Source organism: Trachypithecus francoisi, unplaced genomic scaffold (genome assembly GCF_009764315.1).
Source record: "Trachypithecus francoisi isolate TF-2019V2 unplaced genomic scaffold, Tfra_2.0 Lachesis_group16, whole genome shotgun sequence".
NCBI lineage: Eukaryota > Metazoa > Chordata > Mammalia > Primates > Cercopithecidae > Trachypithecus > Trachypithecus francoisi.
In genome coordinates, this window is record NW_022681461.1 from 23,021,889 (window position 1) to 23,045,158 (window position 23,270).

Sequence of the window (23,270 nt, forward strand, 5' to 3'; positions counted from 1 at the left end):
ATAATTTTTTTTTCTGTCAACAACAACAGCTACCACACAGCAACAGCACTTACATATTACCTATTATGGACTGGGCATTTTACTTGTATTTTATCTCATCTAGCTCTCAAAATAGCCATATATTGGTATATCTTTAGTCACATGTCCAGGGACACTCAGCTAGCAAGTGGCTTTGATGGTTTATTATAAATATGCTATGTACCATAATTATGCTGATAAGGAGAAGAAACTAGATTCTTTAATAGGGTTTTTTCCCCCTAATCAACTCTCTCTTTTCCCCAAACCAAAATACAGGTTAACACATGGGGATTGAAATCTTCTAGTTAATAATAGGATACATAATCCTCACATTTTCAAACCTTCTAAGGTTAAAGTTTGGCCCAAAGTAGAAGGCACTGCTACCTGAACTTTAATTTCAGGAAGTAGGCATGTGGAAAGTGTGTTGGAAAGTGTGCTCTTGCAGGATGCAGTTCAGTGATTGTGGATGAGCCCTGTACCTCTAACCTGGTGTCTGTTAACACCTATTCAGGGTTGAATACGTCAGCGGTAGAAATAATCTGTGCACACGTCACAGAAGGCAGATGTACCTTCTACCTACTGGAGATTTCACTGGAGCCCCTGGACTTCAACACAACATTTTGGGCACATGTGCATTTTTTTAGAGACAGGTTTCACAACATTCACTGGAGTCCCCAAGGGATCTATGAATAACAAATATTAAGAATGGCCTCGTTTAGAGGTATTGTGGAAGGCAGAAGAGCTCCACGACTACGATGGCATAAGGAGCCTTTCTGAAAAGATAAGAAGAATCTGTTGTGGGATGAAACAGTTTCTCTCTCATTTAAATAAAATATTCCTTTTTGGGAATTTGTTGAGAGGGCATCCTAGACAGTGATGGTACATTTGTCCAGAGTGTTAAAGCAGTCAGGAGCTAACAGGGCTCACTCCATATTCCTAACCCTCCAGCATTTGATAATGGACATTTGAGACTTAGACAAATGCAGTGACTTATCAGAAGCCACAAAGATCAGAGCTGCGATAAATGAAAATTCAGTTCTCATTCAATTTCATGGTCAGTCTGCATTCGTTCAGATAACACCCTATTAAAATGATAACTGTTACAAGAAAGGAGCCACACAAAAACCCAATATCTGCATGTGGCCTACAGAAGCAATGCTTTGTCACCTGGTTCTAGCCAATTTTATCCAAGAAATGATCCTCTTCCAATGCTTTTTCAACTTTGCAACATTACCTGTCTATAAGAAAATAACCGAATTGTGTACTTTTCCAAATAAAGATGGAGAAAGGGAAGTTAATCTGATCTACAGCTGACATAATTTTCTTTCTTGCCTTCAAATATCTTTTGTTCTTCAATTTCTGTCTTCTTCCTACCTCGCATGCCTCAAATCATAACCAGGACAGTGGGAGGTAGAAAGTGGTGAAGCATAAACGTTTTACCCGGCTAGGGGAGTAATAATCACCATTTCACAACGTGCTAGAATCTCATTTGAACATCACAGCACATCTGTACAGGAGAAGAAATGGTAATCTTTATGTTATAGATGATGAGACCATGGTTTTCATACAAGCAGACAATCCTCCCAAGCAAGCAGAATAGCAAGAATTTTCATCTAACTTTGTGTTTTTTCAAGACTTTAATTTTAGGATGGTAAATATGGGGACAAAAGTCTTCAGGAGATCCCAAATGCAGAAAACATCCCTCCACATTAATTAACAAGATGTATTTATGCATGTACGCTACCAAGCAACTATAGAGACACATGCATATATTTACATTATTGTCTTTTCTGCCCAGTGACTCTGAAAGAAAGCATGTTGAAGTTCTGCTATTGACTGGGAGAATACAGGTGCAGAGAGTAGGTGATTTCTCCTTGACCACCTAATAAATGAAAAGTTACGTCAAAGAGAACTATTGCTCTATAATGTGGAAATGTTCTTGCTAGTGATGCATTAATTTTAACAAAATGTTACCATAATGAAGCAGCATATTTAACTCATGGAGGTTTTTTTATAGCAGTACTCTGTATGTGCAAAGTAAAATCTGATGGTGTTTCCAAATAGAGTCTTTACCATCCCCCTTCTTAAAACAAAGAACTTCAAGGGCAGAGTGGGAAGGTTTTAATGATAAAAATATAAAGAGTAGGATTCCTATGATCTTTAACCAAGAATAAGCTCAATTTCTTAATTTCTTACCCTCTAAAATATTCTGGTTCTTAAGAAATCAAAGATACTTTAAAATCTAAGATAATTCTGGCTGCCCAAAAATTTCAGTTCTTGAGAAATCAAAGGTACTTTAAGATATAAAATAATGCTGAATACCAATCATTGAGAATTACCTTTTCCTTTGGGATTATTTTACTTTGGTAAACACTTTTTTTCAGTACTCTAATTAAAGATCATTCTTAATTAAGCTGAATCAAGAAACTGATGGCATGTTGCATGAATTTTGTTCCAGGGAAACTTGCCCATTTTGAAAGAACCTCTCAGCATGAAGAGATCAGCGTTGCAGGGAAATTTACAAGTCATCAGTCTAATCTTGCACTCTGGGTAGGAATGTCATTTATAACATACCTGAGAAGTGACTAGGTAGTACCTACTAGAACATGACCTATGATGCAGAGCTCACTGCTTTACATAGTAGTCCACCCCGCTGTGCAACAATTCTCATCATTTGATGGTTCTTATTTTGAATAAAAATCTACCTACTTTTAACTTTGTCCAAGATCTAGCTCCTGAACCAGCACAAAGCCCTCTCTTTCTTTACATACGAATTATGAAGACTTGTTTCCTTGCTTCAAGTGTTTGTTCTTCTGATAAAACACCCTTGGTTTCTTCAATTTGTCTTCCTGCACCTTGGGTTCAGATCTGTCAATATCATCCCTCTACAAGAAAGCCCTTTTTGCAATCTATGACAATTCACTAGTCTCTCTTTTAAATTGCATACCTCAAAATTTATGCAGTCTTTGGTAACTTTCAGAAATTGTTGCTGCTGAGAAATTTCCCTTGATTTATAAGCAGGCCTTTTTGCTCACTGTGCTCTCTTTTGGTTGTGGTGGCTCTGTGATCTGGGGACCTACCTTTGCCAAGGTCTCATCATCCAGGTGATTCTTCTGAATCACATGTTGAAGTGCAAAATAAATTTTTTCCTGAAGCTTCTGGACCTTCCTTGGTTCTATAAGCCAGGCTCGGTCTGATGAAAGAAAGAGTAGATAAGTGGAGGGAACATCAACTTTATTTTGCTTCACCCACATATATAAGTGCCAAACTTCAGACCCATTTCATATTACTTAGTTCTAAGTTGCTTCTGAAGACATGTCATTATTTACATAAAACATAAGTATTTCATAGGCAATACCAAGATGCCAGGAATGCACAATATTATGACACAGGAAATCACTTTGCAGAAAAGGACACAATGGTTCAGATGATCTGCTTTTTTGTTTCTTATTGTCTGTGACAATTTACATCTCTCACTCTTTGCTTTGGACATATGCTTAGGTTTTCTTTCAAAGTAGAAGTTAGCGATTTGTGAAGAAGAATTATAGAAGTGAAGAAAATCACAGGAATATTTTTGGTGTTCAGGATCCCTTTTCCTTTTCTCAGCTTATTTTCTCATCAGATATAAAGCTGAAGCTATGTTAGAATTTATATAGCATAAACATAAATCAGTTTCAAAAATTCACTTCTAAGATCTATTTTCCTATATTGAATTCTTAAATGGTGAATAGGATAATCCCTTCTTTCCTTCCTCCCTCTCTTTATCTGTTTCTCCCTGCCCTCAGACCCTCTCTCTCCCTTCTTTCCTTCCTTCCCTCCTTTCTTCCTCTTTTTTTTCTCCTTCCCTTCCTCCCTCTCTCCCACACTTCTTTCCTTCCCTCCTCCCCCTCTCCTTCACTCTCTCCTTCCTTCCTTCCTAGAAGATTTATACACCATGGTGACAAAATTCAGCCCAGTGCCTTAGTTTGGACCTTTATGGAAGAGACACCCCAAATCTTCAAATGCCGAACAAATACTCATGGAAAAGAACTCGAACATGATCTTCCTGAACACAGTTCAGGTCAGGTAAGAAACTCAATTCTGTAACCCTAGACAGGATGAAGACAAGTCTAGCCAACAGTTAAGCAAACCCTTACGTAAGTGAGTACAAAAGCTTTCAGTGACAATTGTCAATCAGAATACATTAAGTTCCACTCCCTCTCCCTTCCCTAAGCTGTTTGGAGCTGAATAAACAGTGGCTTTTATGTCAGGACCCTGGAGAAAGAATAGGGGGCTGTCTGGCAGGAGATGGAGCCTACATAGGCTGGAAATCTTTTTGAATATGGCACTAAGCCAGGGTGGCAAATGAGGTATTTGGAGTTCATGAAGCCTCTCAGTGTGGGTCTGCTAGCAGCACTGGAAGAGTCCCCACTAGGTAGAATAAACCAAATTGCATGCTTCCAAACTTCTCAGAATTTAATGATGATAGCATGTTTTTTTCTAGAAAAAGGCCAAAGAGCTCAGCTGATTTCTAATTCAGAAGGAAGAGGCTAGCTTTTCTTCTGATCATTTTCACAGATCGTTCATATTTAATAGATTTAATATTTCATGTCTTAAATATTTGCTGCTTAAAATTTACTGACTTGCTACAAATACACCTAAAGAGAAGAGTGACTCTAACGCTTCCTTTGAGCAAACAAGAACTAGAGGAAAACCATCTCCCTCATCTATAGATCCACTGGCTTACATTTAGTTTTCTATTGAACTATTCTCAATGGAAATAATCAAATGCAATGAGAAAATGGTAGAAGGAAAATTATTTGGCATGTGACTGCTAACAGAGAAAAGTATTCTTGTCACTTCTTCCATCTATCTTTGTGCTTCCAAGCCTGGGAAACTTTCTAGGGTTTAAAAAAAAAAAAGGCCTAGAGGAACAGCTTGATTTTAGACAGAGCCATAAAAGAAACTGTTAGTAAAAACACTCTATGTGATAACTAATTTCCATTTTTGATAAAGTGGTTAAATAAAAAACAGTAGCAAATTAAAAATATCCTGATAAGACCATCAAGAATCGTATTAAGAATAATAAACCCTAACAGATAAAAACTGTAGGCATTGGTGTTACTGGAAAATATCGCTACAATGGCATGTTAAAATTATAATATGTAATCTTACATCACAGGTAAGATTAATTTCTTTCAGTTTCGTTGAAAAATATAATAGGGCATATATAAGAAAAGAGTTCTGGTCTCTACAGATAAATGGGTAACAGAAGAAATGAGTCTCTTGCCTTAAAAATTAGGCAGGAATTTGTTTTTCTTTCTGTAGAAACCTGTCAGTGATGCTGTTATCCCTTAACCCAAAATGTAACATAACAACAGCTGAGTAAGTAACTGAATTCTCATTCTGGCTAGACAGCCATATATTTATTACTACATTATTGTCGTTATATTATTATGATTATATTATTTATTATATTTATATTTTAAGCTGGCATATACTTTGTTTTGTTTTGTTTTGTTTTTTTGAGACAGAGTTTCGATCTTGTTGCCCAGGCTGGAGTGCAATGGCACAATCTCGGTTTACTGCAACTTCCGCCTCCTGGGTTCAAGTGATTCTCCTGCCTCAGCTTCCCAAGGAACTGGAATTACAGGCACCCACCACCATACCCAGCTAATTTTTGTATTTTTGGTAGAGACCGTTATTCACCATGTTAGCCAGGCTGGTCTCAAACTCCTGACCTCAGGTGATCCGCTGGCCTCGGCCTCCCAAAGTGTTGGGATTACAGGCATGAGCCACCACGCCAGGTATAGCATATACTTTTAAAAAATATTTCACTCACTACAGTTCTAGTTGATCCATAAATATTGTCATACCTTGAATTCTTTAAAAACTTGGCATTTCTGTGCATTTTAGAGCCAGCAGAAGTCTTAGTTATTATGGAGTCCATCCCTCTTATTTTATAGACGAGGAAACCAGGGCTCTGAGGGGTCAAATGTTTAATAGCACACAGATACATGGTGACAGAGCTGGTGCCAGAATGTCCACCTTCATGTCTGAAGTTTTTCCTCTTTTACCGGGCAGTCTTCAGTATGAGTAATTTTCCCCTCTGCTGTCCTCACCTCCTTTTAAAACTCCTGATACAGGTGACCCTTCTACAATGTGGGTTTGAACTGTGTAGGTCCAGTTATATGAAGATTTTCCTTCTGTTTCTGCCACCCCGGGACTGTGAGACCAAACCCTCCTCTTCCTCCTTCTCCTCAACCTACTCAGTATAAAGACGACCAGGATGAAGACCTTTATGATAATCCACTTCCACTTAATGAAAAGGAAATCTGTTTCCTCTTGCTTATAATTTTCTGAGTACCATTTTCTTTTCTCTAGCTTACTTTACTGTAAGAATACAGTATACAATACATTTAACATGCAAAGTATGTGTCAATCAACTGTTTATGTGATCAGCGAGGCTTCTGGTCAACAGTAGGCTATTGGTAGTGAAATTATTTGGAGTCAGAGGTTACATGCAGATTTTTGACTGCATGCAGGGGGTTGATGCTCCGACCTCTGCATTGTTCAAGGTCCAATGTATTGCTAAGAAAATAGGCACTAGCATTTGTCTGAAGTGAGCACATCAACATGAATTTGGGCAAAGATGCCAACACAAGAGGTATTTAAAGAGTAGTAAGTGTTCCTTTTACTTATGTAGGTCCCCATTCTGGAGCTTTCATGTAGGTACATTTCTACTGTGTCTCATCCAACTGGACATTTATTTTCTAGGTACTTTATTCTTAAAGTCAAAATAGAACTTGGCTGTAACTCAGGCCACTATTTGTCTTCCTTTATTTGTTAAGGAATGATTCTGCTTATCTGAATCTGGAATAACCCCTACCCGTGCTCTACTCTTGCTTTTTGGCCAAAATTGGTCATTTTAATAAACTTGAGGCTACTTCCCTTTTCACTGTCCAAAAATATCAAAAGCTTGGTAAAGAAAATATAGTTCTGTTAAAGTTTCTTCTGAACACTTTGGCTTAGGCAGGTGTCATCAATGTTAAAAATAGTAAAACAAGTTTTTAAAAAAGGTAAGAGAACTGAGACTGCCCTACCTGGAGATATCAGAACAGCAGATGAGAACAAAGCGATCTCCTCCTCGGTCAGCTGCAAGGAACACAAATTCTTTGCAAAGTCAAATGCTTCATTCACTAGGTCATCAGAACCTATAAAGGAGAAGAAAAATAGAATAAAAATACTTGAACGTGAAATGGGGCAAGAGTAAGAAAAATCTCATAATCAATAAGCTATCCAAGGAGGTGCATACTAGACTTCTAGAAAAGATGTTTTTTAAGTTTCTAATTATAAAAAGTGATTGACACTAATCAAAGAAAGAGAAAATTGGGCAACATCTTGGCCAGGCAATCAAAGTTAACATTACCTACCAACGACAAGCAAGTAGACTTGGTGCGTGAGCAGTGTCACATCTGCCTGGGAATCCATACTATGATTATATCCTTATAAATTTGAAATGCTTTCGCATTAAAGAATATAAAATAAGTGATTTGGGGATCCTTTACAATAGAGATAGTATTCATAGAAAACCTAAAACATTACATATAGGGGCTGAGAATTGTCAGTCTTCGTAGCACTTGAAGCTGGCAATGTAAGGTCTTCTGGTCTTTTAAACTGAGACGTTAGAAATATCTTATGGAACAGAGATGAGATACACTTCAGTTTTGCAATTTCCTTGGAAATTTGATTAAGGAGCTAGAGTTCATTTCTTATTACCTTCTAATGAATGACTCACAGGTCAGTTGCTTAGCTGTTGTGAATTTTGGAAAATAATGTTGCGTCTCTACACTGATCCCTGGTAAATGTTTATTTGATGAAGCTGGAAATATACTGAGGTTGCTTGCCAAGGCTTTTCCTCCTTTCTTGAAAATCTAGCCCTTGGAGATGACATGGATGTGTATCAACTGTAGAAGGGAAACATTGCCAGCCCCGAAGGACTTGTTGTTGGCAGCCATATCAACTAACAGCACAAGAGGTGAAAGGGCAGTGGCCTTCTTTGGTGTCCATGGGCAGGATATGGAACAAATGGCACTATCAATCGTTAAAACCTTTCCTGGCATCAGCCCATCTTTGCTAATGTTCTTCCTATCCATGCCATGCACTGATGACTGGATGTGATGATATACAACACTTCCAAACAAAGAATGATTCTGTTAGTGCCTTCCCACAGGAATGGTCTGGGATCATTGTGGACAGGTTGGCATGAACTCTCTGTGCTCCCAGAACTTTGTGAATTAACTTCTGTGGGTGAGAAACAAGTAGAGGAGCTCCTCTTTGAATTAACTATCTTAACTCATGATGATAAACTGACATAAGAAACTTAAGAGGTCACCCCATGGATGAGCAGGGGTCTATGCAATATACAATAAAGTTGAAAAAAAAAGCTGATTTCACAAAGAATGATCAGCTCTTTTAGCATCAGCCCAGCTCTTTTAGCATCAGTCTCCAGCTCTTTCTTTCTTTCTTTCTTTCTTTCTTTCTTTCTTTCTTTCTTTCTCTCTCTCTTTCTTTTCTTTCTTTCTTTCTTTCTTTCTTTCTTTCTTTCTTCTTTCTTTCTTCTTTCTTTCTTTCCTTTCTCTCTCTCTCTCCTTCTTTCTTCCTTCCTTTCTCTTTCTTTTTTTCCTTCTTTCCTTCCTTCCTTCCTTCCTTCCTTCTTTCTTTCTTTTTTTTTTTATAGGGTCTCGCTTTGTCACCCAGGCTGTAGTGCAGTGGTGTGAAGGTGACTCACTGTAGCCTCCATCTCCCAGGATCAAGCAATCTTCCTGCCTCGGCCTCCTAACTACCTGGGACTACAGGTGTATGTCACATGCCAGGCTAATTTTATTTACTTATTTTATTTATGTGAGATGGAGTCTTGCTCTGTCACACAAGCTGGAGTGCAGTGGCATGATCTCGGCTCACAGCAACCCCCGCCTCCTGTGTTCAAGCGATTCTCTTGCCTCAGCCTCCTGAGTAGTTGGGATTACAGGCGTGAGCCACCATGCCCACGTCTCAATAGAGTTGTTTTCAGGAGGGTCCTCAGTTCTCTCTTTCTTTTGTATTGGAGGCCACAGTTACAAGATCAGGAGAGGCTCGCCTGAATTAGAAGCTCACCTGGTCCATCCCTTATTGAATAATGAGATACTGGTTCACATCAAAGAATCAAGGCATTTCATTTGCCAATTTCAATCTAAGTGGAGAAACTGATGGTAGCTAATAAAATTGTGTCCTCATCAAAGGGAAACTTACCTAAGGCTTTGAACATTTGCATTCCTCCATATTTTCCTTCAAACAGAACAGTGTTGTTTAATGGGTTGAAGGCACGGCACATTCTCACTAAAACCACTTCCAAGCAACCTATGAGTAAAAAATAAAAATAAAAATAAAGTAAAAATATACATATATATCCAATAATAAGAAGTTATTACTGCATATAGCTAAGAGACTTTCAAGAACTTTAAAACACACAGAGAGACACATACAGACACACAGGCACACACCTGCAGAAATCCCTTAAGTTCCTTCCCCTAAAATAACTATTAGGTTGGTGCAAAAATAATTGCAGTTTTTGCCATTGAAAGTAATGGCAAAAACCTAATATATTTGCACCAACTTAATATGTTAGAGATAAAGTTTTCTTGATACTTACATGAAGAATTAAGGAGAAAATATATTTTACAGGTGGCTAAGCTGGAGGGCAGTGACATTACTTGTTGAAAATAAATTTCTCTCTATTTTTTGACTAATATTGAAGCTAGTTCGATTCTTGAATTCGCAATTGATGAAATGAGAGCAAGAATTTTGTCTGCAGTGATAGGCAGCCATGATTATTGTATTCACTCTTGCATCTCCAGGACCAAGAAAAGTCTCTGGCACATAGTAGTTGCTAAGTAAATATTTATTGAATGAATTTGTTTACTACCATTGTTTTTCCCTTTGAGCACTATTAACATCCTGAGGAAATACTGCTGCATAGCTTCTCCATGTTTTGGAGAAATGGACTTTTGCCCCATAGTGTAGTTGAAGTTAACAGCCAGACTCAGCAGCCACAGATTTGCATGAGAGCATCATACTGGTGATTAGCCTACAACTTTGGTACCTGTCTTAGGCCACCACTTTATCTTTGTGTCTCTGTTTTATTTCCTTTGCTGTAAATATGTTTGCTGATTTCTCTCTGCTTGTCTTTGGTATGTCACCTAGCATAGAGGCTTATACATGGGGAGGATTTTCAAGTATTAATTGAAGGAATGCTTTTCTGACCCACACAGTAGATGGGTACCATTTATTGAGTAGCTACACAATGCAAGGAACTTTCTTTGGCCTCTTACATTCATTTTTTATCTTTGCTCCTTACAGTAACTATTTCAGATGAGTTTATGAGCCCTATTTTATGGAGGAGTTACGCGAGGCCTACCTTTTTGACTAGAGTCAACATTTTTACACCAGGTAGAGATGTTAAAGATTATATGGTTCAGTGGTTCCCAGATGTCAGCCCATGGATTGGCTATATCTGAGTCTTAGTTAGAGATACAGTGAACTGGGTTCCCCTCCGGGAGATTTGGATTCCATGGGACTCACGGTGCCCATATCTCTGAACTGTCAATAGTCACCTTTGATGTTGTTGATGCAATTCTGAGTTTGGAATTCATTGTTTCTAGTCCATCTCTTTATTTTGCAAATGAAGAAATCGCTATCTAGAGAGTTTAGCTCAAGGTCACATATCAAGTGTGGCAGATTTCACTTTTCAAAGAGGATCAGAAAAAATATCTTCCATCCCATACGTTTTCTAGGACCTTACCACTCCCCTATCAAGTAGTGGAATCCATGTCTCCTGTCCCTAAATCTGGGTGGGCCTTCATGACTGATGGTATATAATGGAAATAACAATATTTTGTTTTCTGAAGTTAAGTTAGAAAAGTCTATGCATTTCTGCCTTGTTCTCTTGGGGTGCTAGCTTTTGGAGCACAGTGATTATGTTGTGAGCAAGTCCAAGCAGTCTATGGAGGGTCTCACATGGAGAGGAACTGAGGCCCCCAGCCCAGTTCCAGGCTGTCAACCAGCACAACTCATCAGCCATGTGAATGAGCCAATTTGAAAGTGGATTCCTCTGCCCTCAGCTGAACTGACTCAGTGAATGCCACATGGAGCAGAGATAGGGTCATTCCTGCTGAGTCCTGCCCAAATTGTAGCTTTGAGAGAAAATAAATAATTCCTGTTGTTTTAGTTAAATTTTGCAGTGGTTTAGATGACGGGTACATCAAGTTGGCACTTCAGTCTAGGTTTTCATCAGCTAGCGTCATTGGGTAAAGAAGCAGCAATATCTTAGAATAACAGTTATATTTGGCCCAAGTTAAAATGACAACTTTGCCGTGTACTGGTTTTGTAATATTGAACATAGATCTTCACTTCTCTGAATCTTTTCCTCCTCCTCTGTAAGATGGAAATAATAATATAGATCTCACAAGATTACTTGAGATGTCATAGGGCAGCATAAACATATATGTATGTTATTTTACATATGAGTATGTTACTATTATTATCATGGCCTAGGACTATGAAAATTCACATAAACACCATCGTGGTTCTTATTTTCTATTTTCAAAGGGACCCAAGAAAGACAAATAATTTCTTTTTCCTGTTTGGTAATAACATCTGCAAAGTCAATCATATGCAGAGTTTCTTGAGCTACTTCCATTAAAATTGTGTGTGTCAGAGAGTGTGTGAGGGAAGGGTAGGGAAAGATTAGAGTACTGTGGAGTTTCTCCTGGTGTATACTGGCTGCAGGCTATCCTCATTAAAATGATTGGAAATGACCACAGAGGCAGAACTCAGCTAGCCTGCATTTTTTTTTTCCTTTCACAGAAGGCAAGGAGTACGTTTTAGCGCCAGCTCAGCAATTCAGCCACCTTGACACGCTAATTACTTGCACTGCCTGTCAAGCTGTGTATCTCAACCTCCGCAATTAATAGCTCCACTTTCAATAAGCAAAATTGTATTTGACTTCAAAGGGGAACTGAATGAGTATCAGGGCATTTTTATTACTGAGCGTTTCCTCGGGGAGTTGGCTGACAATGTGGGTGGTGGAAATGAGCTGCATATCGGAAGGAGGATTTTCTAGAACCAATACAGTGCTAAGGGCTGACCACATCCTTATCTGAAATAGGCCCCCCATGAATCTTCTTGCTTACCTGACTTCAGAAGTAGAATTTGATCATTTTGACAGAGCTCCATGAAGCCTGTTATCCGCTTTGCAAACTCCACCACGTATTGGATGGCGTGAGTGATCTGGATGGCACATTGTTGCCACAGTGCTTCCCTGGACTTCAGGAGAGAAGACGCACAATGTAAATAGGGCAAACGACGTATGGAGAGTCAACAGAACACTGAGATTTGCCTTCCTGGTGCTTACCTGTCAGCTGGGGCCCGAGGAGGGAATTTATATGATTCCTTTAAAAAAAGAGGGCACTACTTTTATTTTTTTTTCCCTGAGATAACATTTTGACCTGTTTGGACCTCAGTAGGCCAAAATGATCAAAGTACTGAGGCTGAAATAATAGCAACATTGTTTATAGTATGTAAGGATAGCTTTGTTATTTTCTTTACTATTTTTTTCCTCCTTTTCCTCCTTCTCACCTAAACGAAGCCTGAGTTTGTAAAGAAAATAACAAATCTATCTTTACATACTATTAATACAAAAAGCAAAGCTTTGCATTGAGGGATAGCGGTTTCATTCACAGGCTTCCATGACGTCGTTTTCATGGGTACCTGATGGACACTAAATTTGTAATATTTTTATGTTGTGTCTTTTTTCCAGACCTACAAAGATTGTTTTTTGGCATAAAAAGAATTCTGAGGAAAAAGGCATTATATCAAATCAAATCATTCTCCTAAGTTCAATAGAATCCCCCAGATATATTTTAGTCCTCAGGTTATTTTTTGAAATGTGTTAATTCTAATTTGTATTGACCATAGCAACGCAATACCTTTGTTTCCCTATTTATATAAAAATACTAAGATTTAATTGTTCTGGTGGAGAAAAATCAGCATATTGTAAACATTTATTTAGAGATACGCACACATATATTTTATTAAAGTTCCATCTACTGGTAGATTTTGTAATTGGGGATCTCTATCCCAAAGTAATATAATGTAAATGCTGAAAAACAACAATAAATTCCTCTTAAAAACTTCTTCAATAAATCCAAAGAAATAACATAGTGTAATTATAAAAATACGGGATGAGTTGTTCCTTTTTTTTGGACTCTTTTTAACATGTAGGGCAAGAAAAAAATTTAGAAAGCTTTGTTCTATATATTTGTTGTGTAAGTTTGTGACAGTTACAACTATTGTGATTATTACATTGCTCCTGCTTCTTGCCTCCACCCAAGAAGTCACCAAGAGATGTTCTAAAGTCATTTGATGAAGGCACAGTCTCTGCAGTCACTCGAATAGGGCAGTGGTTTTCAATCAGGGTAGTTTTGCCTCCTTGGAAACAGGTGGCAGTATCTGGAGACATTTCTGGTTGTCACAAGTGTGTGTGAGGGCGATGCCACATCTAGTGGGTAGAGCCAGGGATGCTGGTAAGTATCGAACAATTTGCAGGATGCCCTTACAGAAAAGAATTGCCCAGCGCAACGTGCCAATAGTGCTGAGTTTGAGCAAGACAGCAATAGGGTAATCACAGAAAAACTTTCTCATGGTTGCTCAGAGTACCTTGCTTTGATAAGCTTTAATTTCTTCGTAGGTGTGGGTCTGCCACGCCAGCTGGTGCAGCTCTTCCATGGTGTATTGACATGTCTCCAAATGGGACTTAATGATGTTCTGTGCAATTCGATCTGTGAGAAAAGATGTCAAGTCAAAGTGTTGTGAATAAAATCACTCTGCTCATTAGCTTTTAATGTGTTTACTATAAGAATGCCTTTTGGAGATACTCCAACTGTATTAAAGTGTCTTTAACATTGCTCTCTATCTTAAAATCTTCAGACAAACTCTTTATTGCCTTTTTTCAACTTTCAGTATTTTAATCAAAATTTACTGCTTTCCTCCAGATCTTTTGATCACAACTTAGGGGTTTTACAAGTTGTAAACCATTCAAAGGTATTTATTTATAAAAAAGACATAAAATTATCATATTTCTTGCTTTTGGGCTTGAAAGTCAACTAACAGTCTTAATACTTGTACTCCAAAACACTTTAACATGTTTTGAAAATCACTAGAACCCTATTGTTTATCTCAGAAAGGGGGCATTAAAATATAAATTTATTTGCCTATATATGTTTTAAAAGGAAGCATTAAAGAATAAACTAAAAGAAAGGCTATGTATAGAGGAAATAGGGAATAGAATGCAGGGACAAGGAAAGAAATTACATTTTCTGATAATATTTTTATAGATTTGACTTTGGGGCAATGTAAACATCTGACATAATAATAGAAGAGGTGGTAGACACAACACGATATTGGCTTATGAGCTGATAATGATTGGAATTGGGTCATAGGGACCACTATATTCTCTTTTTAAATTTTTTACATAATAACCTTTTTCTTTTAAAAAGTTTAAAAATGATTAAATGCTTATATTCACAAAAATTAGTAGCAAGCACAGTTTTGGGCAGGTTATCTCAATCCAGTTGTATTTCACATTGTATCTTAAATACCAATCATTTTGGGTTTTGAGACATGAAAGTTGAGCAATAGAACCAGATAAAAGGGGAGAGCTGTCCTTTATAAAAGCCTGCTGTGGGAGATCGAGATCTCCTGGTCAACACGGTGAAACCCCATCTCGACTAAAAAAACACACAAAAAATTAGCCAGGCGTGGTGGCACACTCCTGTAATCCCAGCTACTCAGGAGGCTGAGGCAGGAGAATCGCTTGAACCTGGGAGGTGGAGGTCGCACCACTGCACTCCAGTCTGGGTGACAGAGCGAGACTCCGTCTCAAAAACAAAGCAAAACAAAACAAAACCAGCCTGCTGTGAGTCCCCTGAAGGCGGCTAGAGCTAGGAGGCGGTCCCTTGTAATCCCAGCTGCTAGTTGAAAATAAACTTTTCTTGTATTTCGGGTTGTGCCATTTCAAACGTAAGTTCTGTTCTTTCTAAACGGCCAACCCCATTTCTCCAGGACAGCCCTCAAAGCAGCATTTGGGTGTCTCCTTTCTATCTCACTCAGCTTCTGGTATACAGGGTACGAAGTAAATTACATTTTAGTGATGTAGAGAACAAAAATTTGTAAACTTAAGCTTCTAATAAATGTTCTAAATAAAAATCTCCTATAGACCATCACCCGGCACATTGGAAACACTGAATAAATGGTAGCCACCATTATCCTTATTAGGACAGTCTACATAGTTTGTCATCAGGGGAGCAATGTGATTACTCCAGTGGAGATAAAATTCAGGGGATATATTTAATTCTGCAATCCATCCTACTGAAGGAAGATATTTCAATATTTATTAGAGTTTTTCAATCAAGATAAAATAATACATGTAGAAGATGCTACCAAATGCTAACTTCTGACGATAGTTCTACTCTCTTGGGTTCAGCATTGAGCATTTCAAGACTTGGATTGCTCATGATATTACAAAATCCTTTCTTTAGAAAATCCTGTATTTGAAGTTTTATTGAACATTCTTCTACAGTATAAAAAGGATAAAAATTCCTCTATCCATCATATTAAAATAGATGGGTATGTCATGGCTCATCATTTTTCAATTTCACTGGGGCAGTCTAATTACTTAGAATCTAGAAAACATATTTGCTCTCCAGTAGGTATATAATGACAACAAAAGATTTTATAGCTTTATAGTTTTCAAACTATTATCTTCTTGGTGTAGTTTGTTTTCATCTTCAAAGACATGCTGATGTGTTGGTAATTTACAGGCTTCAAGGTTTATAAACAAGACGATCATTGCCACTCACAACTGTATTATGAAAAACTCTATCTGTTCCTTTATGACATCTGCCTGGAACTGTTGGCCGAAGCTTAAGAATTCTCTGGCCTTCTGATATCAAAATATAGGAGTCTATGGTTTATGAGGAAGGGTAGGTACAATAAATACGTGAGAAGGTTAAGGAAATAGGAAATTAAATCCACGTGCATGCTTCAGGACTCAACCCGGATGGCCATGCCTGGTGAAAGTTTCCCTGCCAACCATGTCCTCAGGAAGAAGGGCTGGCTGCCATCACACTTTGATTCTGCCTTAATTGAGCCCTTGTTCCAGCGAGACTCCTACTGTGGTTATTTGAATCCCTATGTCTGTCCCACACCCTTCAAGATTATGAGCTTTTCAAGAACTGGATAGCAGATCCCAGCATAATGCTTTCATATATTCATTGACCAAATATTTTTGAGAAGGTACTCTATATCAGGTCAGGGTACAGATTAAAAAACAAAGATTTTGGCTTTTCTATTCTTTTCCTTTCTTTTTCTTTTTTCTTTTTTTGAGATCAAGTCTCACTCTGTTGCCCTGGCTGGAGAGCAGTGGCATGACCTTGGCTCACTGCAACCTCCACCTCCCAGGTTCAAGCTATTCTCGTGCCTCAGCCTCCCTAGTAGCTGTGATTACAGGTGCCCACCATCATGCCTGACTAATTTTTGTATTTTTAGTAGAGACAGAGTTTTCTCATCTTGGTCAGGCTGGTCTCGAACTCCTGACCTTAAGTGATCCACCTGCTTCAGCCTCCTAAAGTGCTGGGATTACAGGCGTGAGCCACCATCCCCTACCCTTGCCTTTGTTTTAAAGTATCTTACAACAATATAATTTCATATCATGATGCAATAAATGCCCATAGTTATTGTGGGAGCCCAAAGAAGAAAGTGGCTAACTTAGTCTGGGGGTAGGGGCAGGAAAATAACCATAGAGGAGATACCTGGGTCTTGAAGGATGAGCACAGTTTGCCACATAGAGAAGAGAAAGATGCATGCCAGGTAGAGGGAATGATAGATGGAAAGCTAGCTGTAGGCTAGGTAATTTCTGACGTTACATCTTATATATTTACAACCTTTACTTCTTTACAACCAGTCTCCCCTTTACTAAGGATAGAAGTGAGGTGTAGAAAGAGCAAGTGAGGGCCTGGCGTGGTGGCTCACACCTGTAATCCCAGCACTTTGGGAGGCCAAGGCAGGCAGATCACGAGGTCAGGAGATCGAGACCATCCTGGCCAACATGGTGAAACCCCATCTCTATTAAAAAAAAAAAAAAAAAAAAAAAAAAATTAGCTGGGCATAGTGGCAGGTGCCTGTAATCCCAGCTACTCGGGAGTCTGAGACAGGAAAATCCCTTGAACCAGGGAGTCGGAGGCTGCAGTGAGCCAAGATCAGGCCCCTGCACTCCAGCCTGGCGACAGAGCGTGACTCCGTCAAAAAAAAAAAAAAAGACCAAGATAGTTTCTATGGAGCTAGTAAGCAATGTTTTGAAACCGAGTCTGTTTCCTGGCTTGAATTTTACCAATTCAGAGATAACTGGTAACCAACCAAAGTTGTAAAATATGGTCTGTTTTTTGGCTTATTTATTTATTTTTGAGACAGAGTCTCATTCTGTCACCCAGGCGGGAGTGCAGTGGCATGATTGTGGCTCATTGCAACTTCCACTTCTGGGGTTGAAGTGATTCTCCTGCCTCAACCTCCTGAGTAGCTGGGACTATAGGTGCACGCCACCATGCCTGGCTAATTTTTTGTATTTTCAGTAGAGACAGGGTTTCGCCATGTTGGCCAGGCTGTTCTTGAACGCCTGACCTCAGGTGATCTGCCCTCCTTGGCTTCCCAAAGTGTTGGGATTGCTGGCGTGAGCCACCATGCCTGGCCTTGGTTTTTGTTTTAGAAAGGTGACTTTGGTCATGGTAAAGATGGGATGGCATTAGTGAGTACATGAAATTAATCAGGCTGTTGCAGAAATTCAGGCAATCTCTGAGGAAGGTCTGGACTAGGTCATCATGACAGAGGTGGAGTGGAGAAGCTAGATTCAAGACAATTTTGAAGGAGAATACATGGGACCAGCAGATGTGGCACTGAGAGAAAATATTAAATACAGTAGGTGCTCAACCAATGTTGAGTTAGGGAAGATAATGCTGAAGATGATCCGTCCATCCCTTCTTCCTTCCTTCAATTGTCTGCTTTATTTCGCAAAGGACTTGTAAGAGTTAAGATTGATCCTTTGTTTGATGATCTTAAAGCCTAAGCACTCAGATGGCTTTGAAGTCAAATGGTAAGCAGGCAAAATTATTTTCCATATCCTTGTGGTGGGAAATACAAGTCAAATCTCTTTTAAGCATAAGACTTATTATGAATGGCAATGAAGGCAAAAGCACAGTAGCAGCAATTGCAGACATATTCCTCCCCCACTTTCTCTCACTGTTCTGCAGTGCAGAGGTGAGCCACGTGCAAAAACCAACTTGACCCTCTCAAATCTCAGGTTGATACAAGACACGGTACAGCTAGACTTAGTCTCATGGGAGCAAGGCTGGAGGGCTCATTCTGTCAATTAGAAAGATGCTTGAATGTCCAAGGAGATGGTTTGCTTAGACTGAGAATCTGCAGTTGTGAAAAGAGAAGGATTTAAAAAGAAAGGCCAAAGGAGAGACAATGAATACAGTATGCAAAGTTCCTGTTGGGAGCCAAAGGAACTTTCAAGAGTCCTTGCTTGGAAAAGTAGAAAACGTAAAAGTAAATGTAGTCCTCTCTAGGGACCAGCCACATGAGAAAGTCCAGACAAAAGAGACTGAGGTAAAAGAGCAGAGGATATGGAATCTTTCTGGGCAATCTCACATCCTTCATCCATTACCCTAACTTGGATTGCAGCTGTTTTCAGCTCAGTTTTTGTTGGATTCTTTGACTGGCTTGGGCTGCAGATGGTACATGTCGAAGAAGAAGTCAGCATGCTCTGTGCTGGAATAGTAAGTCCAACAGGAATATTGCCCAGATAACTAACTGATGGGAAATTCCACCACCTCCAAAGGAGATGCACACGAACTCTATGCTCTACGATTCCTCAGACCAGGGATGAGGCTGGAGAATTCTTAAGTGGGTGTGAAAGAAAACTTGTAATGAAAATTCAGCTACATCTTTTTAGTAGTTAAGATTCCCTACATGTGTTCAGTGAGACAGAGGTTTGTTCAGTTTACTAAGAGTATGTGGGCTGCTTTGATAGTTAATATAATCACGTAGAGGAAAGAAAAAACAATTGTATATGCTCAGTCTGTCCAGTCATTCCTTTTAATCACGATAAGGAAAAAGTGAACATTGATGCAGGCAAGGAAAAATTGGGTGTGTATTACAGGTTAATATTAAGTCCACATTCCTCATTTTCTATTTGTTAATTTCATGAACAATCACTTGCTATCACTTTCTCTCTTTCTCTTCCTTTCCCTTCCATATTATCATATGTATAAACACGTAAAACCTCCCCCCCGCAAAACTGCTGTTTTGTTTTCAACTTTGGCCCTGATACTATTCTTCATGGAAGGCTTATCTGAATCCAAGATTTATATTCAATTAACATAATTTGTAACTTTATATATTAAGCAACTTTATGGGATAGAAATGGCAATGTGTGATTCAAATGAAAAAAAAAGTCTTAGAAAGTGTTAAAATAATTGATATAGGTAAATATACTTCTGTATCACTTTGATGAAAAAATATTTTAAAATATTGTTAAAATTGTCACACCTCCCTAGAAGTCTTAAGGGTAATCTTTACTTTTGATGTGGGCAATAAGAAGAGAGAAATTAAATTTTTGAAGGGAAAACTAGAATAAAATTGATGGTAATTCTCAATAGTGTGTGCAGTAATTATAGAACCCTGGGGCTGGAACTAACCTCCTTCCTTCATTTGCAAATGGACTGTATCCAAATAATCCTAGAAATTAGTTGAGTCTCCTTTCTCTCTCTCTCTCTCTCTCTCTGAGTCTGTAAAGAACTTCTACATATCCTATCCCATTCTCAATACTCTTCATTGTGATCTATTAATAAATCAAAGAAGAAAGTCCAATGTAAGGATTTACAGCATGATTGAGATGTGCGTGATAAGGTTTATACAGGCAGGTAAATAGAGTTTTAAAAGGTCAATTATATCAGACGATGTAAAAAGGTGTAAGAATAATATTTTGAAGCAATGTTTAAAGAAATACATGAAAAATAACTTCTCTTACATATTGATCCACATAGTTAAGCAAAGTTTGGAAACAAGTCATCCAAATTACCTAATTCTATGTAGAAAGAAAAAGGGCTACATCTGCTTATTTTGGTGAGAAAGAAGTAAACTGACAAGCAAGGTGACAATGTCTTGTTTATAACTGTGATGTTATAAAATAAGGACCAGCTTGCAGCTACTAAAATAGCAAGTGACCTTCTGCAGCTCTGATTTCAACCACTCAGCGGGTTTTTTCCACCAAAGCGGCTTATTTTAGCTTCACTAGACATTTCAGCAAATGGCGCTCTCCAAAGGCTACGGTGTCTCAGATACGGATTGCACGGGTAGTTTCATTAGAATCCCACATCCCGGGAGTGGGGAAAGTTGAGTATATCTTTAAAAACTGCTGCTTTCAGTGTTATTGCCAAGAGCACCCGAGGCCCAACTGCACCAAGGCAAGAAAGCTGAGACTCAGAGCTATATATAGCGCTAGAGGGTGTTGCTCCTGAACTTCCTAATTCTCTACCCCCACTTCCTCCCTCCATTTTTTCTTCCTCATGAGAAAGAATGGTTTCTTCCTGGAGAACTATACCCTCTATTCATTTTTCTCCACAAGGGACTTTTTTATTTTATTTTAAAGTTTTAAGTATTCTTCCTAAAGTACCGTATCTCAGCCTCAATCGAAGTGATTAATGAATTTTTAATTTGTCACTTGCCTTAAGGATCTAGAGTACCACTGAATTCTCTGTTTAGTTTATACTACTAGTGCAAAAATGGAATTCTTAGGGGATTCACTTTGAATTAGTGGCAGGATATCTCTATGGACTTGCTCAAGGCGTGTTTTAAGTGCCTACTTTAGGTTTTCATAATATCAAGATTTCTTAGAATCTGTGCTCTTAGGCGGTAACTAAAACATATAAAAACAGTTGGTTGAAAGGTGAAACATTTAACCAAATGCACACACATTTTTCCTTTTTCAAAACAGACTGCCAGTTTTGTTTTCTGTCATTAGATAGAACAAGTCTAGTGGTTTGTCACTGATGGCAATGTCAGAAAAGACAATGTCATTTAAAGACCTTTCTGATTTTTCTAATCCCTAGAGATGGTTATTTTTAGCACAAATAGAATTCTGCTGTCAGAATAAAACCATCAATATATTTAAGCTTAAAACAGCAATCTATTAGTGATCTCTAGATTCAAAGGAAGACTAATAGATTTAGAACTTTGTTTCCTTAATTTTTTTAAGCAGAAATTGGGAGCATCAATAATTTATAACTTATTTGTTGGCTCAGTTCATGGTCCAACCACTCATTACTTCCTCCTCAATTAATCAGGATAGCTTTCAGTCTCCTTTACATGCAAATTCTGTTGCCAACTCACATATCAGAGAATGGCATAACTGATTTTTACTTCATGCAGACCTGAATATTCTAAGACCAATTTGCTCCTAGAGTTCTTCAGAAAAAAAGTTGACAAAGTGTAAGATTATGCTGTTAACTTTTAAAAACGATAAAAATATAATAAAATACAATTCAATAAACTATGAAATGGAAAAAAAAATCAGATTAATGCAAGTAATAGCAATAGCTGGGCAAAAACTGAATGAAAAGATTAATAAAGTAATTAACATTTTCTCAAATTTTAGGAAGCTGAAGTAAGATAGCTTTTTTTTTTTTTTCTTTTGAGTTGGAGTCATGCTCTGTCGCCTGGCTGGAGTGCAGTGGTGCCACCTTGGTTCACTGCAACCTCTGTCTACCTGGCTTAAGGGATTCTCCTTTCTCTGTCTTGCAGCTAGCTGGGACTACAGGCACGAGCCACCACACCTGGCTAATTTTTGTATCTTTTAGTATAGAGGAGGTTTCACCATGTTGGCCAGTCTGGTCTTGAACTCCTGGCCTCAGGTGATTTGCCTGCCTCAGCCTCCCAAAGTGAGCCACCATGCCTGGCTTCAAGTAAGACAGCATTTTCTAATAGAAGGTAAGAAAGCAGGAAGTAAAGCTGAAAGAATCTACATAGCATTTGTGTTTAAACAGAGTATATCCAAAGCGAGGAAAAAAAGCACAAGCAGCAAAAACAAGTTAACTATCTAAGAGGGTGCTTTCTTTATTTAACAACAGAAAGCTGTTTTGGATCACAAGCATTTTGCTGTATTGCAAGTGTGTGTCTAATTTTTGGGAAATTAGAGTTTCCTTTCTTGAAATCGGGTGACGAAATTGAGAAAGAATCTATTATAAAAAGATTACATTTAAAAGTGAACTTTTACAGTAAAAGATCTCCTTCACAGAACAATCAGAAAGACTAATTTACTTAAATGTCCTGCAGTTGATGAGTTTTAAGGGCGTTACATAGTAAGACCAAGGAAGTCAACATGGCCCCTTTCAGTCTTTTAGTTTGTGCATTTGGGGAAGCCGCTTAACCTATTTAACCCCATTTTTTGGGGTTTGATCCTCCATCTGCAAGAGGATTTGGCATCAGCGATGTTTTCTAAGCACTGTGTGAAGCTTGACAACTTGAGTCTGGAGAGGCTACATGAGAATTTTCTTCCAATTATTTTGAGGTGGAGTCCCACTCTGTCACCCAGGCTGAAGTGCAGTGGTGCGATCTTGGCTCACTGCAACCTCCACCTCTCAGGTTCAAGCAATTCTCCTGCCTCAGCCTCCCAAGAAGCTGGGATTACAGGCATATGCCACCACACCTGGATGATTTTTGTATTTTTAGTGGAGACAGGGTTTCTCCATGTTGGCCAGGCCGGTCTCAAACTCCTGACCTCATGTGATCCACCCCCTTCGGCCTCCCAAAGTGCTGGGATTATAGGCATGAGCTGCGGTGCCCGGCCGACGTGAGAATTTTCTTTGTTTTGACGCACGAGGGAGAAGCCTTGCAGAGTTACAGAGGGTGAGAGTATGGTTTACAGGCTTAAAAGCACTTGAAGAGTCTTAGATAGGACAAACCAAAACAGCACAATCCAGAGGCCATGAAAATCTTCCTTTAGTCTCCTCAAAAACTGCACCTCCACACGCTACCAAAGGGCAACAAATGGGTCACAGATGATGAAACCTCATTATGAAAATCGCTCAGGGCCATCACTAGGATTGATTTTCACCATTTGA

At 38.6% G+C, this 23,270-nt stretch overlaps 1 protein-coding gene across 1 annotated transcript in view; it reads right to left on the bottom strand.

Moving 5' to 3' along the window:
* The window catches only part of RORB (RAR related orphan receptor B), a 194,865-nt gene that overhangs the window by 16,658 nt on the left and 154,937 nt on the right, over positions 1-23,270 (bottom strand). Inside the window, exons 5-9 of the mRNA XM_033237092.1 lie at positions 13,753-13,874; positions 12,228-12,360; positions 9,289-9,396; positions 7,101-7,211; positions 3,099-3,211 (exon numbers count right to left, since the gene is read on the bottom strand). Coding sequence (XP_033092983.1) covers positions 3,099-3,211; positions 7,101-7,211; positions 9,289-9,396; positions 12,228-12,360; positions 13,753-13,874 — 587 coding nt within the window. The remainder of the gene's footprint in view (positions 1-3,098; positions 3,212-7,100; positions 7,212-9,288; positions 9,397-12,227; positions 12,361-13,752; positions 13,875-23,270) is intronic.